The sequence below is a fragment of the Toxorhynchites rutilus genome, chromosome 2, assembly GCF_029784135.1.
Source record: "Toxorhynchites rutilus septentrionalis strain SRP chromosome 2, ASM2978413v1, whole genome shotgun sequence".
Lineage (NCBI taxonomy): Eukaryota > Metazoa > Arthropoda > Insecta > Diptera > Culicidae > Toxorhynchites > Toxorhynchites rutilus.
This window is the reverse complement of record NC_073745.1, coordinates 71175560-71198937: the sequence shown is the minus strand read 5'-3', so window position 1 is coordinate 71198937 and position 23378 is coordinate 71175560. Positions and strand designations below refer to the sequence as shown.

Below are 23378 nucleotides of genomic sequence, written 5' to 3'. Positions count from 1 at the left end.
GATAAAATTTGATCAACGTGTACTGGTCGACAAAAAAAACACGACAAGCAAATATTTAGTCCTTGTTTGCTTAAACTTTTTTAGACCGATTTGTCAAACCGTGTACTGATGTACGTTAAATATTTCAGTCATATTTTTTGTTTTTTTGATGTTTGCCGTGTTTACCACTGTTGATTATTGAGGAGTGGCAAACAAAGTGGCAAGTGGCAAATAAAACTGCCGAAAGGGATGCCAGATTTTTTATTATATTTTTTTTCATTCATTTTCAAACCAGTGGAAATCTGTGTACTATGTGTTTTCTATCTAAATTGTTCAGGTGAGTTTGTCACTCTTTTTATTTGATTAACCCCAACGAAATAATTCAATGAATTTTAGGCCTGAGATACATTGAAAAAAAAAGCAAAACGGATCAATCTGTGCACCTGGCATTCATGCCCTAAAGAAAACATTAGTGAACATTTCGCAATATGGCTGTTACCTTTCAGCCTTATTGCGAAATGTTCACTAATGTTTGATATTTTCTATATTAGATTTTTTTGTTATTTATAAGATTGATTTATATTTCAGATCATTACGGTTAGAAATTTCTGGATGGTCAAATAAAGCGAGTGGAAAAAACAACAAAATTTGTGGAGAAATGCAATCTGGAAGTGCTGCACGCTGCAATTTAAAATGAGAGTAAACAATCAAAAACCGTACACACCCAAGGAGGGAAAAATCATCATCAACAAAGCCTGGGAGCGTTTGGAGAAATCTGATCACGAACGAGAGAAGACCTTTCGACAGCAGAAGCTCGAACAACTGACTTCTCGTTACCTAAGATAAGATCAGACAATAGGGGGTCTTTTACGGACCAAATTTCTGTCAGATACGGACCAAATTTCTGTCAGTCGTTCTGATTTCTGATTGGTCGATTTCGATAAATTTTGTAAACAAAGTCGATTTTTCCAGTGTTGCCAATAAAAATAAATTACGTTGGGTTTGTATTGAATTTAGAAAAAAAATGAATTTAATTGATATTACGATACTTAGTTTAGAGGAAATGTGAAGGAATTGTATACACGTTTTACCTAATTATTTTTTTACTATATTTTGATTGAATTGAAAAATTTATATATATATATATATATATATATATATATATATATATATATATATATATATATATATATATATATATATATATATATATATATATATATATATATATATATATATATATATATATATATATATATATATATATATACATCCATTTCATGTCAAACCGATATGTTGCTCCTCAGATTTCCATGAAAAGTGGTAGTTTCTTTCTTTATTGCAAAATATTAGACCCGTATTTTTTATTTTTTCGTTAGGGTGACCTTTTCTTATTTTAGGGTGGTCCGTAAAATCATTTTTCCACTCTTATCCAAAAATAATTTTTTGCAAAAATTTATTACATTTGAACTACTGAACTGATTGAGATGATCGACATATTAAATTGAAGCCAATAAGCCAATCTTTTTTGAAAAAATATCACACTTACCGGAAAGATAGGATTCTAGTCGCATAGGTCTAGTCTAGTCACATAAGAATATTGAACGAAGACTTAAAACATGTTAAATTTACAAAATAATGACTCTAAAACGAAAAAAACACCTCTCTAGAACCCTCTTTCCAAGTTCAATACTTTTTTCAATATTTTTTCTATTAAAAATCTACCTCATTGGCTTCAATTAGATTTATTGATCATCTGAATCGGTTCAGAGGTTCAAAAGTTATGATTTTTTGAAAAAGTCATTTTTGGGAAAAAGTGGAAAAAATGAGTTTTCGGACAACACTAAAATGGAAATGGACATAAGTTTAGTTTAATAATAATCTATTTGGTTTCTGATACTAATATATTTTATTTCTACCATGCCATGCTCCTGCTATCAAATTTTCGTTTCCTTGTTTTTTTGTTTTCTCCGCTTTTTAAACGAAAAGATATAAATTTTTTTATAATGTCATTCCTTGTTTTTTCACAATGGAATAAAGTGGATGGCAAAACATACATTTCTCCTGCCATTTTCTCCGGCAAATCAGCTTCGTTAGGTTCCAAATGCGATTTCATATTTCGGAATAGAATTTCCATTGCTAAGAAGAAATTAAAAGTCTCATCATTCACTATGCAGATGGGAGAGTTAGAAGCTGTAGCTCGCAAATATGAAAAAAGAGACGGTTGATACAATCTAGGTTGTGTTTTGCTGACTACCAATCTCTTGTTACACTGCTGACATGTTCTTTCCCGCTGAATAATTTTTTTGATGATGAAACCAGCTATATAGAACAATGAATTTTGTTCTGTTCTGTCGAGAAAAGTTTTCGCTTCATCGACGGTGTACTCATAGTCGAATTCAATATTCATATCATCCACATTATCACTAGAATTAGATGAAGCTGAAATTCGATATGATGTCGATGCTGCTTCATTGTCCATCAATTTCTGGGCTGAACATTCTTCACGCCGCTTTGATAGCAAATCTATCAATCCAATAAGATGTTGTTGTATATCGGCTGTATACGAAGCATTCGGTACTACGGTCATGTATTGCGAAAGAGTCACAATTTTCAAGTTATTGCTGAATTGCAATGGAGTTGGGCGTCGTTGCTTTGCACGAATCAATGAGAAAAGACTCTCCAGACAATCTTGGACGAACCGCGATGTAAATATTTGTGGGTGTCCTTCATGCAAAAGCCGATCTGTCAACCTCACAATTGCATTCGTGCAAACGATTACACTTGTTTGCCATGGTTTCCAATGTCCGTGTCCTACTTGGAGATCATACATTAACCGCACCATGGTCTTCAGATGAGCGATATCCTCGTCATATTTCATAGGATCATTCAAACAAAATACTTTTTCTTCTGGCCTATTATTGATAAGCTCGAACCATCGAGCAAAGTCTTCTATGAAGCATGCGGTAGTAAGAAGCTCCGGTAATTCTCGTATTTCCGCATGAAACTTCAATGCTGCAGCCACCGTCCTGTTGCAATATTTTGTTGCGTTGCATACTTTCATTTTATCTATTGAAGATGTTCTGTTGTCAAAGCACACATCCGAGGCCGTTAGTCTGTGACAAAGCCGCAACGTGTTGTTTATTTCGGAGTTCACGATTGTGGTTAAATGGTCTCGATGAACAATATTGGATGTTAGCTTTTTTTCACGAACATACCAATCCGGAACTTTCAGGTAGACATTGTTCAACCAGCCATGTACTGTATTTTTAAATACGTGTACGGGATCGGGTATGATCTCTAGCATTCTGTTCTCAGCGTTTGGATGAGGTATCGCAGCATTTAATGTCTCATTTTTGCGACGAATATCGATCCCCAAATCCTTCCACATGCGCTGGTTTTCGGACCCGGAATCTGTTGTTATAAAATGGACACGCAAACTGATTCCCTCTGCTCTTGAAACTGCAGACAATACAGCATTCTTCAAAAACTCTTTTTGTATAGAGTTGCCGGTGTACTCGAAAGCAACCACCTGTTTCCAGCGCGCTGCGATTCCAACTAGCATGAATACCAAAGCTTTACAGGCTAAAGTTTGGGACATAGGAAGCGTTGTTGTTCCAACAAACTGCTTCGTATTTTGGCAAAACTCATTTGCCTCGTCTATGCTCATTTCGTCTAGAACCAATCCGCAGTCCTTTTCTTCAACCGACATTGTGGAGACTTTATGTTGTAGCAGCTCGAATATATCTTCAAGAATACCTACAAAATATCATTTCATATATTAACATGCGATGAGACATATGATTATAATTACATACCAGGACTGAAACGAACTCCTTCAATTTGGCGTAGTAGAGTCCTCGTGGATGGGAACGGGAAGCCTTTTTGAATAAGCTTGTCGTATCCACCTTGACATGCAAACCGAATTTGTAAATTTTCCGTAATCGTTTCATTGGACCAACGTTTCACTTTTTAACCTCTCCTGTTAATAGCTTAATTTGATCTTCTCTGAAAAGCTTCTTCAAGGGTTGTTTTCCACGAATTCTCGAGGTCAGATATCCGCATTTTTTCTTCCATTGTTTTACAATTCTATTAACGGTTACATCAATATAAAATATTAGAAAATAACATATTTTTTGACACACTACCTTTTCAGCTTGGAAATTTGATGTTTCAAACGAAATATTTCTTCCTGTAGTTGTTTATCTCCTTCATATACGTCAACCAAATCATAATTGTTCTCAATACTTTGTATCTCTTCCCATTCCTCATTCGCGGATGCAGCTAAGGTCGGAATTTTCGTAACTCCATTTTCATTGTATTTCCCATCAACAAAATGAGCCTGTATATATACTAGTATTAGGATATGTTTTAGAATTAGTTTTTAATACTTACGCTACATATTCTTGTGCTTGATTTGATTTCAAAGAATGGAACTTCTAATTCACTGTTCACGCAAAATCGAATCCATTCTTTCCGAATATTTTTGTCTTGAGGGAACCGATAAAATTTATACTCAGGATGAGTATCCGTCCTTCGCTCACAATTTAAGGCTTTACACTTCATTTTTATTTTTGGATTACGTTTTGTATGAATAAAATGGCTTCCTAACGTTGTTTTGGTTGTATTCCTGCTCATATAATAAGATAGAATGTTTTGGTTCAGACAATGAGAATCTGCATAACGCTGTAACGGTTGTCAGATTAGATTTATTTGCTAAAAAAAAATCCAAAATTTGTTTTGGAAACGATTATATTATAGATATGGGTATTTAAAAGACTTATTTTATCCTTTTAAAGCATATTTTTGAGATTGTCTATTTGAAAATATGCAATAATCATTGAATTCGCACCAACCAAATGTTACGATTCATTAAAATAGAAATTTGAAAAATCCGATATTTTATAATATTTGGCAGCTCTGGCATCTTCATGTCATGGCTTCGTTTTTGGACGACGAAGAAGAGTAAGAAGCCAGTTGTCTGGTCTTGTCTTAGCTCGTTACAACCGCAAGGCAATCATGAGAGATACCTGGCTTTCGGAATGTCAACGTCTGGGCAGTACCGATAATTTCGGATTCAATCTGGCTGTAGTGGAAGCAGCTGCCAAGAAGCATGAGGCTATCGAGACAGCCATTTTTGCCTTTTGTGTTCAGAATGTGTGGAATTGTCAGAATTGTCTCGAACGAGCTGGAAGTTGAACGTTACCGTGATATGAAGCGAACTGCAGCTCGCAAAGAAAATGTGTTGCGACCTTGGAACTACTTGCTGGAGCTGCTGTGTGCTAGAAGAATGCGAATGGAGTTTTCCATTCAGTCGCAGCAGAACTTCCAGAAAACGATCTACACCTTGGACTCGATAGAGGAAGAAAAGCAGCGGCTGTTGACTGACGACTATGGCAATCTGATGGGGGTGGAAGATTTACTGCAGAAGCATTCGGATCGACGAAGAAATATCAACACTATAAATACACAGCTTCAGGATGTGCAACGGATAATGGTAAGACGATACATTGTTTAGCACAACGGAAGTTTTGTTGATCGACATTATTTTGTAGGTTCAGAACATCGACGACGTTTTGCAGTGCGGAACGGTTCACTCTGAGCTGGACATCAAAACACAGAACTTATCGGTGCTTTAGCAAAAGCATAAAAAAGACACTACATACTTGAATTGAAAGTTCCGTTACGTGAAGGGCGCCGTCGCTGGTATTATTATTATAGATTTTGTGTATTTCTTGGTTATTTAATCTCATCGAAATAGTCGATAAACAACAAAAATATTCATGACTGTTATTCGAAGGGAACACAAAATGGTAGTGAAATAAAATTGGAAGTGTCATCATTTGGCCAAAATGTAATTCACAGGGTGAATTGAATTGAATTAATGAAAGAGAAAGTGTTAGTTATAAGTTTCGTTTAGAAGTTTTTTCCTAAAAATATGCCCTTCTTATCTGGTGCGGCATTGTGTAGATTTAGTCTGATTCATTTTTCACGTCGAAGCCGATGATATCAATATGCTCGGTGAGCGGGTCAAGTAAGTCGTACAGAACTCGCAGAAGTTCTTGGGTGATGAAGAAGAATATTATAAACCGTGTGATCCTTCCATCATTTTCGATCGTGTCCAGCTTACGCCAAGCTGTGCAAATTGATTGTGGCAGTTTTACTTGGGTATGGCTGATGAGGAAAATTGGATCAAGGAGAAGGAACAAATCGTGTCTACGATCATGTCAGATGCTGCGGTTATGGAACCTCTTTAATTATGCTGCAGTGGCCAGAGCTGCTGTTATTCGCATTGACGGCATTGAGCTTCGTTTACGAGTTTAGGAGAGCGTCAAAGATGATAAAATTATGGCCCCAAATAAAAAGTCGCCACCAGACGTCGATACTGTTTCAGCCGTTAAGCTATTTTCATCTATTAATATTTTCTTTTTTTTTTAAATGACAGTGGACGCACACAAAATAGTATCCGAATCGACAAACAGTGTACTATGTGATAACCGTGTTTGGCATTCATTCCAAATAGCTTCTTCTTCTTCTTTTTGGCTTTAAGAGGGTTTAAACTTTTCAGTTCATTCGCCTCTAGTTCCAAATAGTTTTATGTCAAATTTTTGACAAAAACAAATACGTGTAATTATGGTTGTAAAATATCAACATCAAATTTGTACTAAATTTTTACCAATTTTTTTCTGTCAAAAAGTGTCAAATATTTGACCTCCGGTCAAACAGTGTACGGCCACCTTAAGGATTCCAATGTAATGCTGTGATTCTAGATGAAATACTGTTCTGAATCATATTTCGGACACTTTGTAATAATATCTAGAAATGCTTAATGCTTTGATGATACAGGTCGGACTCGATTATGGATTTTGGACTCGATTATGTACAGTTTGGAAAACAATATTTTTTTTTCATGTTTCAAATATGGCTTATTTCAAGGAATAAATGTAACCTTTCAACGTTAAGGTGAAGTTTTAGTGTATATTACATGCACAGTGGGATAAAAATCGTGATTTTAGAAAATTTTGCTTGAATTTTCACCAGGAATTGTTCATATCGATATTGCAGCCAAATTAAGAAAGATAGAAGTTGGGCGTTAGAGAATAAGTTGTAGAGCGGTTAAAGAACTTGAATTCAATTGATTGAAACAATTTAGGTTAATATAAATTTTCAGGATTAAACTAATAATAACATGTTAAAAACCATTAACATTTAAGTTTTTCACTTCCAAAATGTTATTAAAATCCACTAATTTAGTTGTTCCACTACTATATCCTGTATCAAATTTTCTTATATTTCAAATGAAAGCGACAGAATCGTCTTCCGTAGCGTACTTTGTAATGTAGAGCCAGTTCGAGGCAACAGAGTCCGAAACAAAAAAAAAGTTCTATAACTCTGTCATTGTTGAAATTCGAACATATGCGTAGAAGGATTTTTTCCATCAAATATGATCGTCTATCACCTCCTGAGAGAATCTGGATAAATATATTTTTTTCATGTGAGAACTGACTACAAGGGAATGAATCAAAAACCAAATTCCATTTTTATTTTTAGAAACAAAAAATACATGCAAAAAAAACAAATAAAAAAAAATTTGTTTTGACTCGATTATACACAGAATTCGATTATATGCAGTGAATCAAAAACTGTATATAATCGAGTCCGCGCTGTATAACTATAGAATTAATGTCACAATTGGTTCTTTTGAACAATCCCTTGGTTTCACTATTATTTTATATGAGAATTACAGTAGGTAAAAATATAACAGCATCCATTATGGTTTGTATATGATGTTCGCATAGCGTGCGCATGTAGAATTTAACCGTAGGGGAACCGCGGGTAAAATGGACAGGTGGTTGATTTGTATAGTTACATTTTGAATTTCAAACTTCTGTTAAGGTGAACACCTTCTACAAGTTATTCTATAATATTTAAGCCACCCTATGGCAATGAATACTAATCAAAAGTGGAACAGGGAAACAAAAACCGAAAATCATACATGATTCTGCGTGTGGTTGTAATTTTAGCTGCTTCGATATTAAGCATTTTTAGTGGTTCAATATTAAAATTCAATTCGGTGATAGTTATATTTCGATTTGAGAATTAACAGAGAAGCAATATTAGATATGTACGGAAAAGTAAATTCATTTTTGAGTGGAAAACTTAAATTATTGAAATAATTGTACTGATGGGGTAAAACGGACAGTTGCCAGTGAGAGTGAGATGGACTGTGAAAAGTCTGTTTAATCTATTCCTAAGGAATGCCCTGCATCTATAAATGGAAATCAAATCGCCAAATGTGGACTGTTTAGAAGCTGACTGGAACCAAAACCAAATTGTGGAGGGTATGTCCGTTTATACTGCTGAAATGCCCGATATCACTTCTAGGTGGATTAATTCGATTTTTTCATCATTTAACGGACATTCGTGATGAGTTCAGACCTTGGTTGAATAAAATTATTCCTCTCGCGATCGATAAGCCTCTACTATAAATCGTACGAAATTTTAATCGAACTTTTTCCCTACGATTCATATTTCGGACAGTTGAAATTGGTGGTATTACAATATGAGTTTTCAGGCTTATTAGGGTTGCAAGGCGTATATTCATATATATTCATATAATTCATATAAATTATTTTGGAATCTTGCATAAATAATACACATGTTTTGCAACAGAACAGCAGATAAATATGGGGGAAGCTGAATAATTAGTGGACAGTGTGCAACTGGATGAACTTCTAACAGAAGAAACATTGAGCCCTTCCTAAGTTACCGTGTATCCTGGCAACACATCAACTCACGATAAAAGTAAACCTCACGATAATCCTGTAATGGCCACAAGCGAGTCCTGGGATATGTTATATAAAGCAGTAGAATTTGCGATGAAGTTGATTAAAATGACGAAGCGTCAAAAGCTTCAGGAAAGGAAAAGGAAAAAAAACTGCTAATCCAAAAATCACGAAAGTAAAATTGGTACAGAAGGATAATGACAAAATAGATGAAACTATGTAACCAAAATCAAGAATCAAGATTCTTGCTCTGTGAATAACTTTCAATTATTTTATGACATTGAGCAACAAATAGCCTGAATTCAAATATATAATTATCATTAAAGCAATATAACCCTTAGGGTATTTTAAACCATGAAGCTACAAAGAAACATCAATAAACGACAAGCATTTTGGGAGAAAATAGGGGAATGATGAAAATGCTTTCAAATATCACAAGAGAAGCTGTTGAAAATTATTTCGAGTTAAATTAAAAAAAAAACAAGTGGTAAAAGTTCTATTACAAGTTTACAAGCCAACAATGGTTGTAGAAAATTTTTAAGACATTTGTGTGTGCATGGAAGGTTGCAGTAACTTTTAGACAGGCCAAGTCGTCGTTTTTTCGGATGTTTGATCATATTACTACATTAGTAATTGTTCAGAAGTATAAATTGAGCTGAAAACCACAAGAAACCGTTTAGCAAAGTGTCCGAAATTCGAATTCACTCTGGGCTAAATTTTATTTTTTATAAGTAGTGTCCGAAGTTTGATTTTTGTTCGCTTCAATTGAAAACCATTTTTATTTGGCGATTTTTTATGTTTTCAATGAAATAGGTACGAAAGTAGAAAGCTTAAAAGGGTATTGAATTTATTTAAAATATCAGCCAAATAATAACTGTAAGAACGATATCTAATTTTTAAATTTTTTTTATTATTTTCATTATTTTATTTTATTTTATTAATAGCGGTTTTCATTGAAAAACTAACGTTTCACAACAAGTTTTTATTCAAATCGCTCGATTTTCAATTCTTTTTTCTCAAAGGTTAGAGGGCAGTTTCAGTTTTTCAGTTAACAAATTCATTTCCCGGATAGATTACACAATTCACAAGTTACATTATCATTAAAAAATTGGAACAAATATAAAAGAAAAAAAATATGTTTGGTGGAATTGACATGACGCCATCTTTCAATGGTACAAAATTCATCACAAGCAAAGTTTGTAAAAATCGACTGTCTCAGTTTTTTTTTGCCAATAGGGAAGCAATGGAGCACATTCTACCTGAATCAGATCATTCTATCCATACTGAATGGCGTTTTGAGGATTACGTAAAATAATGGTTTTTTTTCTTCACAAAAAAATAGTTCTCTCCGGTAGCGAACAGAAATAGAAAGTAATCAAACCTGTTGAACCTTTTTAACCATCAAATACATTCCAATGTGTGTATCAACATCAAAAGTATTATGTGGCTAATGCCTGTTATTATATCATTATTTCCAGGAGAGTAGCTTTCCGCTTTCCAATCGAGCACAGATGTTTCAGCCAACGTTTCGATTCGGCTTATTTCCACTCGGCGGTATTATGGTGGGATTCACATGGAACCATAACAACAATTCTAATGTGAACATTCAATGTTTATCAATACTATATATTTTTTTAGATCTGATCCTAAATTTAAAAAGCAATTATCGCACCGACATAAAGCTGCACATCTCAATTCAACTCCGCTTAACATTGTGTGCAGAATTGGAACAGATTTCCAGCCACAGGACACAGAAGTATACTGATCGAGATGGAAGGGTAGGAACAGTCGTAACACCCACAATAGGAAGCGTATGAAACTAGATCTCATGTAAATTATAGTGGGATTTCACAAGGATGTAAATTGTACAAGAATGAAGCAGTAATCAGTGCCGGAATCGATGCTTTCGGCATCGAAATATTCGCATTGATATAGCTGAGCACCTTGTTTTAAACAGGTTAAATGAATGGATATGATGTTGCCCTCAAGCAGCTGTTCTAGTCCTCTCAATCGAGAACTCGAACGACAATTGTTCACAAAACAGAGCCAATTCTCACAGGATGATTCTCAAGCAATCGGAATGTGCAATTGATAATTGATTTGATTTAAGTAATTTATTTCCAGTCTGGTGCAGTGCATCCGTACGTCTTCAGATTAAACTTTGCCCAGATGGTGGGAATTAATCGAATTGTTTTGCAGATTGAAATATTCTGCGTAGGAATGGTGACGATAATTCTGCGAGCTACGAGCTACGAGCAAAGAGCGGGGTAACTTTGTTTAAAGATACAGACTTTTGCAAATGAGTTTTTTGGTCCATATTCATAATACTCCAAATCAAATAACTTTATTTAATAATGGAACTAAAAATGCACATTTTAAAAACTTGTATTTTTGATTCGAACGAAAGTTTGTATTCCGTTTGGGTTGGAGGAAATATCAGTTTTCCACAGTTACTCTATAACTCTTTCTAAGACACTATTTCGATAGGACTCGTAGTTTTTGAGATATAAATTATCAAAATATCTCTTACTAAGATCGACACGCCCTATTCAAAAGTTACACTTGAGTAAAAAAATTCCCAAATGCTGTGGAAATCTTATATTTCCTCCAACACAAACGGAATACAAACTTTCGTTCGAATCAAAAATACTCATGTTTTGTCATTTGTCGATTTCATTTGGAATTGCTCTGGTTCAAAATGTTGAGGAAGAAAATGACGAAAATGAGAAAGAATCAACAAAAATAATAAATCGGATTCAGGAATAAAGAAAACTCATTAACTCTCGCTAACCATGATATACTGCAAGTTGCATTTGACATTTGTGTTACAAAGTAACACACCACCCTGAAAATCAGCTGATGTTATGATTAAGAATTTACCGGCGTTCTTCCAGTTCATTTCACGTTTAGATGTGCTTCTCCCTAGAAAAAAGAACAGAGGGAATCCCCGGAAAACCACGTGCTTCACCGGCAACAACATAACAACAACAACAACCAAACGCCGAAGGTCTTCTTCGGCAGCTTCCGTTCGGGTTTTGCGGAATTCCAACACGTGGAGTGCGTGCGCATCAATTCAGACTACTCCACGATTGCGACCGAATTTGGCGCCAACTTTACGCGGGACACATTCTGTGTTGTGTTTACCATCCTTGTAATGCGGCCCCACCTCGCGTAGCCGCCCATTCATGCCGAATTCATTATTGTACGAGATGCCGTTCTGCCGAGATGCTGTTTATCACATCCTTGTGAACATGACGGGGATACTCACAGGATGGTAACGAACGTGGTACGTGGGAAAAGCTTCCATTCCGCACTCCGCAGCTTTTTTTGCCTCCCCACTCCGATTACCCACTCGCACGGTGATTGGGACTTGGGACGAAAAAGGGCTTCCGACTGACGGTTTATGGAAAGCGTTCTTCAGTTGCTGTTGTGATTTGCTCGCGGTTGAACGCGAATCCTAGAAGCTCGCGGCGGTATCCCCAATGGTTCGCCATTGGCAGTGAGGACTCTCAATACAGTACCGTTTAATACCTTGAATCGCATCGAATCCCTCGGGAGGATCGTGTGACGGTGTGAAGAGAAATGCGACGTGTTTTCGCTTGAATTATGTGAATTTCAATTTAATAGAAAAAATATTGTTGTTTTTTCAGGCCTTGTGGTTTGGATGAAAGGAGAAAAAATCTCAGTAAAAGTGTATACCGAGTTAAACAAGTGACTTAAGCTTCTTAGTGATCGGGAGGAAAGGAGCGTATACACGAACTTTGTTTTCCTGTTTTTCGTCTCGTGGCGATGAAGATTTAAGAGAACAACATATTTTTTTACAACAATCAACCGACGACGACGATGCTGAGACGACTGAGAAGCTGAGAACGGGATGAAATTATTGCCTAGAAGTTAAGCATTATTTTGTGTTTTCTTCGTCAACGATACCAGTGGAAGCAGACGACGGCTCTGGAAGACTTTTCCTTCGGACGTACTTTTTTTCTTCGCGTTTCACTCGGATTAACGAGAGATGGAAGGGAAGCAAAATTAATTCAAAGGTATTTGAACTTAATTGAAAATGCAGTTAAAACGTTTCTTGCCCGCGCTTCGTACGAAGGAATTTAATCGTTGTAGTGTTGCTTTTGTACGGAATGAAGCGCTGGATTAAATACGATGAAATACTCTGCCTGGCCTGGATACTGGTGAAACTAACTTTTCAAGATTGTTTTTGAAATTGTTTTTCGACAGGATTGGAACATAAAGTTTGCAGCAAACAATGTTTGCTTTTCATGTAGTACAAGCTACCTGTGCTTTTTGAATACTTATATTGGAAATGAAGCACACATAATTTGAAGGGATTCGTGCACGTTTTTTTTAGTTTTATTTTATTACTTAATCTTTCAAAGGAAATTGTTTCATTTACATTTTTCGTTGATCATGTAATATTCAGCATGAATTGTCATTTTACGAGCATAATAGAAGAAAAAACTTTTAACTGCACAAATTATCGTGAATCACAACAATACAGTTGTTCTTTTTGATATAAATTCACAAACTGGATAGATATTAATATGTGCTCTTCTAAACACATCACTTCCATTTTGTGCTAACTCGTATTTTCAATGGAAACTTTTTTTTTTCTTCAAAAAAACAAAGAAGTGAAAGTCATGTCAGCATTGGAACATTTCCTTCAACAAATCCAATCCCTTTCGACGGCCGAGAACCAACTGTCGTTTATTAAAATGATTCAAAAAATGTCTATAAGTTGTACACAATGTCTTATCTCTAGATAAGTTGAAGTTGCTGTGCAATTTGTTTCAATCAATGAGGAAGAGAGTTTAGTGATAACATGTGTAACATGAGACGCTTGGTGATAACCGAACCTGCTGATGCATGTGCTAGGAACATTGTGCTCATAATGGTTGTAGCCAAAAAAATGAGTTATATTACGTCTGGATTCAACTATGCCATTTTGATACGACGATATTCTGGCTCTTTGATTTTGATACATAATCTCTGCAATGTGTGAAACATTTGAAAAATCAGAAATAATACAATGTAAGCAATTTAATATTTTTCAAAATGTACGAAATCAAACGGTCCTGATAGGTGTGATTGGTGCTGATACTGGCAATTAGACATACGTTTATATTTTTAATCATGAATCCTAGAATTCAATAAAATTACAAAAAGGAAAAATAAAACTGTGAACTTTAATGCATAAAAAATAATCTAAAGATTATATTTTCCACAGAATTTGGGAATTTTTTGAATCAAGTGTAACTTCTGAAAAGGGCGTATCGATTTTAATCAGAGAAATCTTCGATAATTTATATCTCAAAAACTACGAGTCGGACCGAAAGAGTTATAGAGTATTGATGATTAAATGTGAAAAAATATACTGAGAAATTTTTTTTTTTATTTCCAAAAAACACAAATTTGTAATACGGATCGGACTCGATTATATGTGATTCGATCATATACAATTGGACTCGATTATATACAGTTTGAAAAAAAAAATTTTTTTTATATTTCAAATATGACTTATTTCAAAAATAAATGTAACCTCTCAACGTTAAGGTGTAATTTAAGTGACTAATTCATGTACAGTGGGATGAAAATCGTGATTTTTGGAGATTTTGCTCTTATTTTCACCAGGAATTGTTTATATCGATATTGCAGCCATATTAAGAAAAATAGAATTTAGGTGTCAGAGAACAAATTGTAGAGCGGTTAAAGAGCATAAATTTAATTGATAGAAACAATCTAGTTTAATAAAAAAATTAGGATGACATTAATAATAACACATTAAAAATTACTAACTTCCAAAATGTTATTAAAATCCATTGATTTAGATGTTTCACTACTTTATCCTGTACTAAATTTTCATCGTTCAAATGAAAGCAACAGAATCGTCTTCCGTAGCGTACTTTGTAATGTAGAGTCAGTTTGAGGCAACAGAGTCAAAAACAAAAAAACAGGAAGTGGGTTATATCTATGGTATAACCGCAAGGGTGACGTAGGACTATCGTTGATTTAGAGATCACTTGTTTGAAGTTGAATCTAAATCCATCCTGAATGAATGAATAAATATATATTTGGGTGACTTCAAAAACGAGAGTGTTACGTTGGAGACTCAAGGTTTTATGCATCCAATATTGGATACAAAAAACCTTGTTCTGAAGAATAATCTTCAGAAGCTTTCCTGCTAACTGCACTTGATTGACAAATCACAAAACCAAATGTATGTGGTCGCAGTATTATATGGATAGAAAACATTAAAATAAACTCGCTTGAATGTAATTTTCAATTCCAAGGGGAACTGGCAGATTATTTTTCAGTAACGATCATTTCTTTCCAGGTTTCCTCTCGATAACCAGCAAACGAAAAGAGTTGCGCGCGTGTATGTGTGTGTGTGTGGCGGCTGCTTCTATGTCTTCCCGAGGAACCGTATTTCGATGCTGATACTCTCTTGGTCACGAGAGTATCAGCATCGGCTTTTCTGCGCTCCCTCACAGTTAAAACAAACTGATTGCATTTCAGGTCAGGTCAGGCCAGGTAATGAATCCCTCGATCCCTCGCCGTTCAGCTCGTTCACTAACGATGTTGTCTTGTCGATGTCCTCAGGCGTCGTGCACAAATTACGTAACGCTAGAAATCCGAATTCTGAACCACCTCTCCCCCCCCCCTTTCGTAACGCAATTTCCTATCTCTAATAAACAGAAAGTAACGCAACATCTACCCCCTCCCCTCTTATCGCGTTACGTAATTTGTGCACGACGCCTCACGAAAAATGAATCGGTTTCACCACCAGAATATCATTTCAGTATGCTTTTCGTGCGTGATTGAATCGAGAGAAGGTGTGGTTTACGATGGCAATTTGGAAGGCAAACTAGAGGAGAATGAACTCTCTGAGTATGAAAATTTCGGCGACTGAGCAATAATCGATTGAAAATTATATAATTTTGGCGATACGAAACATTTTCCGTTTTTCATGTTATGCATCCAATATTGGATACGAAAATATCCTACTGATGAGAAAGAATAATCTTCAGAAGCTTTCCAGCTAATTACACTTGATTGAAAAATTACGAAATCAAATGTATTTGGTCGCTGTGTTCGTCATATAATTAGTAAACATTATAATAAACTCTTTCGCATGGATGTATTCTTCAATTCCCAGGGAACTGGCAGATTATTTTTCAGCAACGATTAGATCTTTCCGGAATTTTCTCGATGCTGTATGGCATCCAAACGAAAATTCTCGTTTCAGTTTGGCCTGCAAAAAACTTTTCTAAACTCTAATCCATCAAATTTGGAGCCCTGAAAAGGGCCGTTGATTATATGCTAAGCTAATATAGCACCCTCTCCTTGGATTCGATGGGCCAGCTGAATGTCCTTGGGCATGATGTGACGCGTTTTGCGTGGATAGTACACAAATTTGTATCTTCGAATAAGCCTCCTGCAGCGTCATAACCGCGGACCTTTGGAAGCGCAAGTCGGTTTTGAAGTCCTGAGCAATTCCACGATCCAAAAGCTGCAAAGGTAGCTTACGGATCAGCAATTCGGTCGACTTCCGATAGCGATGAATTTCACGCAAAGTTCCTGGTCGATAGCGATGTGGCTTCTTCACGCTTCCTGCGGCTGATGCGCTTATCCGAGCTGCTTTCGTGTGCCTTACCACTGAAAGACTAACTAGCTATCTGCTTGGTCCCAAACAAACGAGTCGTCACGGTGCGAGAGTAGAGTAAGAAATGAACGAAAGCAAAGGAAGCGTCATTTCATAAACCATAAAAGTATAGAATCTAAACCCCTCCCTTATTATATTCGTTGCTTACCCTGAGAGAGAAACGAATAACATCGAAGTAAGTATACAGTAATGTATTTGAATCCGGACACTTTGCGTTACATTTAATACCATACCGCAGCCACAACATTTTCTGCATGTTGAATTAATGCGATTGATTAGTAACTATCAAGAAACTATCAGTAACTTTATTAGCAACTATTAATCGCATAAATTCAACATGAAAAAAATGTTATGGCTGTGGTATGATATTGAATGTGTCCGGATTCAAAAGCATTACTGTAAAAAAGAGTTAACTCGACTGAAATTTTTTCGGTTCGGCCTGCAAAAACGAAATTAAGAGCCCCCGCCGACTGCAGACTGACTTGTCGACCGATAGTTCGGTCGGCTTCTTAATCAGTACGGAGAAAAAAAGTCTGTAGTGTACAGCATAATGCATAGACGTAAGTATGAGCTTCCCCATCTCACATTCCAATAAGATTAATGGGCTTCCAAGTGGACGCGCTACATACGGATACGAATGATTTCAATAACCTGTTTTCGAAGCTATCATTAAGCTATTGAAACAATTTTTCGACTCAATAAATAGCAATCATATAACTCTTGGACATTTTATCTTTTGAAAGAAATGATTATCATACTGTTCCGTTGATCCGAAGCAGAATGAATCACGCTTAAAGAAGGAATGGATTTTTTCTTGGAATTTAGTCAGCAGAAATAATGCCCTTTCCCAACAATTAAAAACGACAAACGGTAAACAGTTTCATCAAAGTGATTTCTTCGATATGGGGATATATTCACTACATCATGTCATATATTTCATATTTTTCATTATGAAATCCATATCCATGGCACCTATCGGTATCGAATTATCATCGACACCACGATTTTCGCTAAATGCTCCTTTCAGTTCGGCCTGTAAAAAACTTTTCTGAACTCTAATCCATCAAATTTGGAGCCTTGAAAAGGGTCGTTGATTATATGCTAAGCTAATATAGCACGCTCTCCTCGGATACGATGGGCCAGCTGGATGTCCTTGGGCATGATGTGACGCGTTTTGCATGGATAGCACACAAATTGGTATCTTCGAATAAGCCTCCTGCAGCGTCATAACCGCGGAACTTTGGAAGCGCAAATCGGTTTTGAAGTCCTGAGCAATTCCACGAACCAAATGCTGCAAAGGTAGCTTGCGGATCAGCAATGCGTTCGACTTCTGATAGCGACGAATTTCATGCGAAGTTCCCGGTCGATAGCGATGTGGCTTCTTCACGCTTCCTGCGGCTGATGCGCTTATCCGAGCTGCTTTCGTGGTGCCTTACCACCGAAAGACTAACGAGCTGTCTGCTTAGTCCCGATGAAACGAGTCCTCACGGTGCGAGAGTAGAGTAAGGAATGAACGAAAGCAAGGGAAGTGTCATTTTATAAAACATAAAAGAATCGAATGTAAACCCCACCCTATTTATTGTATAAGCTTACTGTATACTCACGAATATAATAAGGGTGGGATTTAGATTCTATACTTTTATGGTTTATAAAATGACGCTTCCTTTGCTTTCGTTCATTTCTTACTCTACTCTCGCACCGTGAGGACTCGAGCTCGTTAGTCTTTCGCAGACAGCTCGTTAGTCATTCGGTGGTAAGGCACACGAAGTCAGCTCGGATAAGCGCACCAGTAGCAGGATAGGTGGAGAAGCCACATCGCTATCGACCGGGAACTTTGCGTGAAATTCATCGCTATCGGAAGTCGACCGAATTGCTGATCCGAAAGCTACCTTTGCAGCATTTGGTTCGTGGAATTGCTCAGGACTTCAAAACCGACTTGCGCTTCCAAAGTTCCGCGGCTATGACGCTGCAGGAGGCTTGTTCGAAGATACCAATTTGTGTGCTGTCCATGCAAAACGCGTCACATCATGCCCAAGGACATCCAGCTGGCCCATCGTATCCGAGGAGAGCGTGCTATTAGCTTAGCATATAATCAACGGCCCTTTTCAGGGCTCCAAATTTGATGGATTAGAGTACAGAAAAGTTTTTTACAGGCCGAACTGAAAGGAGCATTTAGCGAAAATCGTGGTTTCGATAATAATTCGTTACCGATAATCTCTTTCTGGCAAAACGATGTGGTATGAATCACATTATTTGAATGATAGAATGAAGAAGTTTTCTGCCAATTTCCTTCAACCTCCAAACGTATCTTTCTCCCGTTTGTCGTTTTCGCGTTCGCTAATCCTTTCTCACAACACCCATTTCTAGTTTGAGAAATTGTTGAGTAAACATTGTTTGCCAGTGCGCGTAGAGTGGGAATTCCTAAAGATTCATTGCACCTCTAATAAATTGCCGAAAGACGTGGTCTTACGTTGATCGCACTTGATTGAAAAAATCCAAAACGAAATGTATTTGGTCGCAGCATTATATGAGTAGAAAGCAAATAATCGCTCGAAAATGACTTGATTTTCGCGATGTGAAACATTTTCCGTTTTTCATGTTATGCATCCAATATTGGATACGAAAATTTCCACTGATGGGGAAAAAAATATTCAGAAGCTTTCCTGTTAATTGCGATTGATTGAAAAATAACAAAACCAAATGTATTTGGTCACAGTGTTATATGGATAGAAAACATTAAAATAAACTATTTCGCATGAATGTATTTTTCAATTCCCAGGGGAACTGGCAGATTATTTTTCAGCAACGATGATAGCAACGAGAATTCCGCGCGTGTATGTGTGTGTGTGTGGCGGCTGCTTCGATGTTTCAAGCGGAACCGTGGCATCACTCTCCTCCTGATGGATTCCCTTTTGGCCTTAGGTGCACAAACAGGCTCTTGGTGACACCGTTCATCAGCGCTTTCATGATAAACGAAATTAGCTTCACAACAACAGCGACAACATGCTCCAATCGCTGTTCAATCATAACTGAGTGGGTTTACGAGCGGCGCTCGCTTATATACCGATTTTTGATTTCAATAGCCTGTTTTGAAAGCAATTTTAAGACTATTGAAACAAGTTTTTGGATGAAAAAGTAACAAGTATATGACGCGTAGACATTTTATCTTTCAAATGAAGTGTTTATCATACCATTTCATTCAGTTGTTTAAGAGCTATTAACGCTCAAAATCTCGGTCTCCGGCGTAACGCTTTCGTTCTCGAAACTTTGGTTTTACACCCCGGTATAGAAATGAAAGACGTAGTCCTACGTCAAAAAAGTTAATAACTCTGTCATTGTTGAATTTCGAACGTATGCGTAGAAGAATATTTTTCATCAAATATGATCGTCTATCACCCTCTGAGAGAATCTGGATAATTTTTTTTTCATGTGAGAAATGTATTTTCTGACTTTAAGGGGACGAATCAAATTACTCTTTTATATTCAAGAAGAGAAAAATACATGCAAAAAAAACGAAAAGAATTTTTTTTTTGATTCGATTATATACAAGATTCGATTATATACAGTGAAAAAAAATCGGAAGCTGTATATAATCGATTCCGCTCTGCATACGCATTTTTAATTTTTTTTTGTTTTTTCTATCATGTAGAAAATCAGTCCAAGATTGTAAAACTAGAGATATGCAAAACAGTTCATTTCAATGAGCGGCTCAGAGCCGGGCGCTCAATTAAAAGAGCCGGCTCATTTGAGTGGCTCGACGCCTCTTTTCAAGAACTGGTTTATTCGGATATGTAAAGAATGGAAGACGTAAAAAATAAGGTTTGAAACAATCATCAGTGCAGAGAATAGAAGAAATATTACTTTACTGAAGGTTTTCTCTGGTATATTTCCATCACAATAATCTTCATTACTTTTTTTTATTTATAAACATTATCTTTTCAATGTTATATGATGAAAGTGTATTACATCTTTCTCTGCAAACTTGCCTTGCTTTCGGAGAAACATATTTTCAAAAAAATTGTGGAGCCGCGAAGAGATAGGTTTCCTTTCATTCCACCAATGCAACGGGTCGCTTAATCTCAGCAAATGTGGTTCCACTTAATATTTATCTACAATAGATATTGCAGCAGCTTTTGCATCATGTGAAGATTGAAGATTGCCAACCAATGTATCAAACTTCTCTGATACGGATAACCGCGCTTCATCACTCCCGTTTTATATCCCAAACAATTTTAAAATATTTCGAATGGAATGTTTTCATGATTAACTGTATTATATTAGTCAAATCATTTCATTCGATGCGGGAGTTGCATGAAAAAAGTAATTGACTATCTTGTAGTTGGATTTATCATAAATAACTGTGCTCTACTAGTCAAGCCCTTTCATCTGATACCCATATGATGGGGTTTTTTCTCGTGCATGTCGCCCTCAACTGCTAGAGACGACGGCTGTGGAACCTGCACATTCGACGCACTTGGTTGCTGCAGCTGTACTGCTTGAGCCCGATTCTGGGTTGCTTGCATTCCTTCCATCATTTTGTGAACATTTTCATTTGGTTTGGATCCATTTTGATGAGATCCTGACGATCCTGACCGGAAAAAAACCAAATGGCAGCTGACACTACGCAACTTTAGAACGATTTTTTTCTCGGATTAAATTTCGGTTTTCTACGGACGATTTTTCACGATTTCGATTATAACGACTTCACCCTTTCAAACTCTAATTCATTCTGATGATGATGCAACCGGAAACTTCCAATCAGGCAAGTGACAAGAAAATAAGGGAGAGGCAAGATACGAATAACAGCTATGCAGGGGTGTACTCGATAGGTGTGTACAATACTGCAACACTTACCGACGAGTAATTTCTTTGATACTAACACTTTATTGGTGAAATACATCGATTTGTCTTTCTTCTCTCTTCGTGAGCACTTTTCCCTTTGCCATCTTCCAGATTTATTGATCAATACAACTAAAACAACGGAACATGTAACTGGTCTTATAGAAACTTGACACTTGAAAAATACAAAAACAATCGTTTACGCTCAGCGATTGCACACGCACATATGGGAATCATGCAATATATGGTAGTCACTAATACCTACACGCTAGAAAATAAATTGAAGAATATATTCGAATAATACGCAAAATTTATTATTAGGAAGTATTTGTATATTTATTTCTGATGAGTGTTATATAAAGATTATATTTGTCTTGTATTTCCATTCAAGAAGTATTTTTCGTGGGTAGTGCAATTTGAGAAATAGCGGTGTTGGATAAAATCCCTTGCTAAATAATGAAAAGTGAAAGAATGCAGCTCGCTAACGCACGGTCGGACCTAATTATACGGTCTTCTCCTATGTTTCAAACAAACCGGGCAATCGGTGTTACACAGGTTTGCTTGCGAGAGGCCGCCGATTCCTTTTCCTCGTTAAATGACCTCAGAATAAATTTCATCACGAAATAATAAATTCATTATAAAAATTGCGCTGCGATGGTAAATATGTAAGTACCACTTTTTTTCTTATCAATTCTGTTCACATTTTCTTGGCATTTATGCTTTATATTTTTTATGTTGAAATTACCTGCTTAGTTTCCGAAATATTCCATAACCCGTGCTCATTTTTGAGTGATCTTTTGGCCTTAAAGAGCAATAGGGAAAGGAAAGAAGATGGCATGTCAATTGTGCCTACACTAATGTCTGAACACAGCGAACATCATTTTCGAATTTCCTCACTACAATTTATCATTTTACTTCGTATTTTTGTTACTCTTTCATGTTTTCTTGATTTAATCTGATTTATCAACAAGAGATTCGACAAAACTCATAATTTGATTTGTCGGAATTTTTCTTTCTTCATTCGGGTAAAAGTTTGCATTCGGGTGAATGTCGCATTTGGGTTCTTGTTACATATGGGTTATTGTTACATTCAGGTGAATGTCGCTATGGGGTATTATATCAAATCGGCTCTAATGCTGTTTCCGTTCAGAAAGGTACGATATTTTATGTTTCTCAAAGTCTCCTTTATGTAATTAACTGCTGATTCGACACGTTTACTTGCTGAACAATTTCATTGACACTTATTTGGACACGAAGAAATATGACAAACGATGAACGTAAAGCCTGTCCACATTAAATTTCGGACACCAAGAAGATGCCAGTAAAACAAAAATTCACGTAATGCAACAAAATTGTTTTGTAATTGTTTATTTCAGTAAAATATACTTATATCTGAAACGAGGAAAGCTTACTTCGATGTTAAATACGTTGTCTGTAAAATTCACGAGTTTTCTTGGGAACATCTGCCATTAGGTTCCGTACAGTATCCTCAGATATGCTGGCGGCTTTTCCATCTCCTCTTGAAATCATTAATGCCTTTCGCTTTCTTCTTAGTTTCGAATAGTTTTCGTTAATCAGAGCCCAGTACTTTTCCACTGGGCGAAGTTCTGGACAGTTTGGTGGATTTGCTGTTTTTGGCACATATTTGACCTCATATGCATTATACCATTCCAGGATGGATTTTGCATAGTGACAAGAGGCCAAATCTGGCCAAAACAACGCTGGAGAGTCGTGGCTTCTTATGAATGGTAGCAACCGCTTCTGGAGACATTCCTTCTCGTAGACATCTTTGTTGATAGTACCAGTAGAGACGAAAGATTTGGATTTTCGGCCTCAACTGCATGTCAAACCATGTACTTTTTGGGGGAATTTATGCTGCTTCTTGATCCGGAAACACCCGGCTGTAGCATTCCTTCGTATTGTAGTATAAAAAGCGAGACCCGGAAGCTGTTTGATGTCTTCGAGAACATGAGTTTCATCGTCCATTATGGTGCATGAACATTTTTGCAAAAAATGGGTGTAGAGCACCTTAGCACGGCTTTTTGTAGTGAAATTTTGCTTATCATCACGATTGGGCACATTTTTCACGTTGTACACCTTCA

The 23378-nt window shown here is 36.4% G+C and overlaps 2 protein-coding genes across 5 annotated transcripts in view; both read left to right on the top strand.

The window, feature by feature from the left end:
- The first annotated feature begins 553 nt into the window (after window positions 1-553).
- On the top strand, window positions 554-5837 carry LOC129769281 (spectrin beta chain-like). The gene is made up of 3 exons (XM_055771417.1): window positions 554-816; window positions 4984-5476; window positions 5535-5837. Exons 2-3 carry the CDS (start codon window positions 5093-5095, stop codon window positions 5616-5618), a joined length of 468 nt encoding a protein of 155 aa, XP_055627392.1. The 5' UTR covers window positions 554-816; window positions 4984-5092; the 3' UTR covers window positions 5619-5837.
- A 6361-nt stretch (window positions 5838-12198) lies between these two features.
- The window catches only part of LOC129769605 (gamma-aminobutyric acid receptor alpha-like), a 152686-nt gene continuing 141506 nt past the window's right edge, over window positions 12199-23378 (top strand). The window contains exons 1-2 of one of the 4 annotated variants that reach the window (XM_055771982.1): window positions 12199-12264; window positions 12416-12805. The gene's annotated coding sequence lies outside the window, so the exon portion shown is untranslated. Of the gene's footprint in view, window positions 12336-12392; window positions 12806-23378 lie in introns of all 4 variants that reach the window. The other 3 variants (XM_055771979.1, XM_055771980.1, XM_055771981.1) reach the window with 3 other exon arrangements.